This window comes from Puma concolor, chromosome A1, assembly GCF_028749965.1.
Source record: "Puma concolor isolate L17-30 chromosome A1, mPumCon1.1.hap2, whole genome shotgun sequence".
NCBI lineage: Eukaryota > Metazoa > Chordata > Mammalia > Carnivora > Felidae > Puma > Puma concolor.
Window position 1 is genome coordinate 155,993,174 of NC_141667.1, and position 2,934 is coordinate 155,996,107.

The 2,934-nt window shown below is 40.9% G+C and overlaps 1 protein-coding gene across 1 annotated transcript; it reads left to right on the top strand.

The window, feature by feature from the left end:
- The first annotated feature begins 261 nt into the window (after positions 1-261).
- On the top strand, positions 262-1,233 carry OR11L1 (olfactory receptor family 11 subfamily L member 1). The gene has a single exon (XM_025920155.1). It carries the CDS (start codon positions 262-264, stop codon positions 1,231-1,233), a length of 972 nt encoding a protein of 323 aa, XP_025775940.1.
- The last annotated feature ends 1,701 nt before the right edge of the window (positions 1,234-2,934 follow it).

Here is a 2,934-nt window from a genome sequence, read left to right on the forward strand (position 1 = left end):
CAGAGACTTCTAAATTTCAGAAAACACAATGCATGGAATTTGCTGAGGTTCTTTCCAAGATCTAACATCCACATTCAGCTTGTGATATGAAAAATATTTTTGCATAAAATCAAGATGAAATTATGCATTTTTCCCAACAAAGTGTTGTATATAAAGTTCTGAACTACTTTTAATCATCTCTGAAGCTCTAAACATCAATAGCTGCAAATATTTGCATGATTTGTGTAGTGGTTTTCCAAAATATTTTCCCTTCCACAGGTAATGAAGCCTCTAAATGTGTCCAGTGTCACTGAGTTTCGGCTTTTAGGATTCCAGAACCTTCTTGAATGGCAGACACTACTCTTTGCCATCTTCTTGTTCATCTACTTTCTCACAGTAACAGGGAATGTTGTCATTATTACAGTGGTGAGCCAGGACCAGCGACTCCGCTTGCCTATGTACATATTTCTCAAACACCTCTCCTTTCTGGAGATCTGCTATACATTCACTATTGTGCCCCTTCTCCTAGCCAACCTGTTCTCCAATGGACAAGTCATCTCCTTCTCCACCTGTATGACACAGCTTTACTTCTTTGTGTTCTTTGGAGCTACTGAGTGTTTTCTTCTGGCCATGATGGCCTATGACCGATATCTGGCCATCTACAGCCCACTCCACTACTCTTCCCTGATGAGTCCTGAGATCTGCACCAAGTTAGTGGCAATCTCCTGGTTGACAGGTGTTGGCACAGGGCTTCTGCCCTCCCTAATGATTTCCAAGTTGGATTTCTGTGGGCCTAACCAGATCAATCATTTCTTCTGTGACCTCCCTCCCCTCATGCAGCTCTCATGTTCCAGTGTGTATATCACCAGGATGGTCATCTTTATTCTGTCAATTGCAGTGTTGTGCATTTGCTTTTTTCTCACACTTGTATCCTATGTTTTCATTGTGTCCACCATATTGAGAATTCCTTCAGGCTCTGGCCGGATGAAGACCTTTTCCACATGTGGCTCCCATTTGGCTGTTGTCACTATCTACTATGGCACCATGATCTCCATGTATGTTCGCCCCAATGACCACCTGTCACCTGAAATCAACAAGATTATTTCTGTCTTCTACACTGTGGTCACCCCACTTCTGAACCCTATTATCTACAGCTTGAGGAATCAAGAATTCAAAGAGGCTGTTAGAAAACTCATGAGAAAAAAGTGTGATATCTATGGAGGAAAAGTGGAGGGCAGTTTCTTTATTAGGTAAGGAAAATTAGCACAGAACATGCCATAGATTAAGTTTGGGAATGCATGAGTGAAAGGTTCAGAGACTTCAAACTTGAATGTCACCCTTGGCACTATGTTAAATTCAACAAGCCATAATGAAAGTTTTTTCATGGCCTCTTGCCAACAACTGCTCAGAAAATAAATTGCCTCTATCAAATCGTTTTGGGGGGAATTTTGTCCTTTGACATGTTCTTTCATCTTCTTTTTTTTTTTACGTTTATTTATTTTTGAGACAGAGAGAGACAGAGCATGAACGGGGGAGGGTCAGAGAGAGGGAGACACAGAATCTGAAACAGGCTCCAGGCTCTGAGCTGTCAGCACAGAGCCTGATGCGGGGCTCGAACTCACAGACCGCGAGATCATGACCTGAGCTGAACACGGCCGCTTAACCGACTGAGCCACCCAGGCGCCCCTGTTCTTTCATCTTCTAATGAGAATCTAATTGTATAGTTCCAGGACATGATGATTTCAAACATTACTTTCAGATTTTTCAGTAATATTCCTCATGAATGCAGCATGTTATACATCTTTTAAGCATTGTTAGGAGATTGGCCTTATAAATTCAGTTCCTGGTGCTATTGGTGCTTTTTAAATGTTTGTGGAATGGGGCTTGTGGGTGGTTCAGTGGGTTACGCATCTGACTCTTGATTTCAGCTCAGGTCTTTATCTCAGGGTCATGAGTTAAAGCCCCACATTCAGCCTGCACCTATTTAATAAAATATATTTATTGGAATAAATGAATGAAGGTATATAATGATCATTGACTTAAATTATCTCCTAGTGAAAGAACAAAGAAAGAATTTTGAAGTGCCAAAGATTTATCTACAGTAACTTAGACTTTACATATTTTTTGTGTTTAATAAAATTCTATGAAAGGAAGGAAGGAAGGGAAGGAGGAAGACAGAGGGAGGGAGGCATAGGTGGAGGCAGAGAGACAGGTGGAGAGGGGAGGACAAGGAAAGACAAAACAAAGGAGACAGAGAGAGAAGGAAGAAAGAAACAAAGAGACAAAGGAAGCAAGCATACAAGCAAGCAGGGATAGAGGGAAAAAAAAGGAAGGAAAGGGAAAGGAAAAGAAGGGAAGAGAGGTCAATGTTTCTTTTTTGTTTGTTTATTCATTTTGAGAGTTGGGGAGGGGAAGAGAGAGAGAGAGGGAAAGATAATCCCAGGTAAGCTGTGTACTGTCACCACAGAGCCTGACGGGGGTGGGAGGGCTCTATCTCAAGAACTGTGAGATCATGACCTGATCTGAAATCAAGAGTCAGATGCTTAATCCACTGAGAAACTCAGGTGCCCCCAAAATTTCTTTTATTCATCCAATATTTAGAAGACCTCTAGTAATCCTGCCTACTATTTCATTCATTAATTCCACAAATATGTTCAAGGACTCTATCTAGCTAATCGCCTGCTTCAGCCTGAATTCCCCTGGGACATAATGGTAAAGAAATGGCCAAGGAAGGTTTTGCCTTAGTGGAGCCTTTACTTTTGAAGGAGAGAGAGATGTAATGACTTATAAAAGGAATAATTGACTTATAACTATTTGTGATGTTTGCTGTGAAACAAAGTGGAAGATAATGCATCTACATGGAACAATAAGGTCTGAATCAACATAGAGGGTTAGGAGAACTTTCTAAGTTTATATTGTACTTTAACCTACACTTTAAGGGTGAGGAGAAAAGAA

Coding starts and splice junctions, on each gene's coding strand:
- OR11L1 (XM_025920155.1), top strand. CDS start 262: ATGAAGCCTCTAAATGTGTCCAGTGTCACTGAGTTTCGGCTTTTAGGA.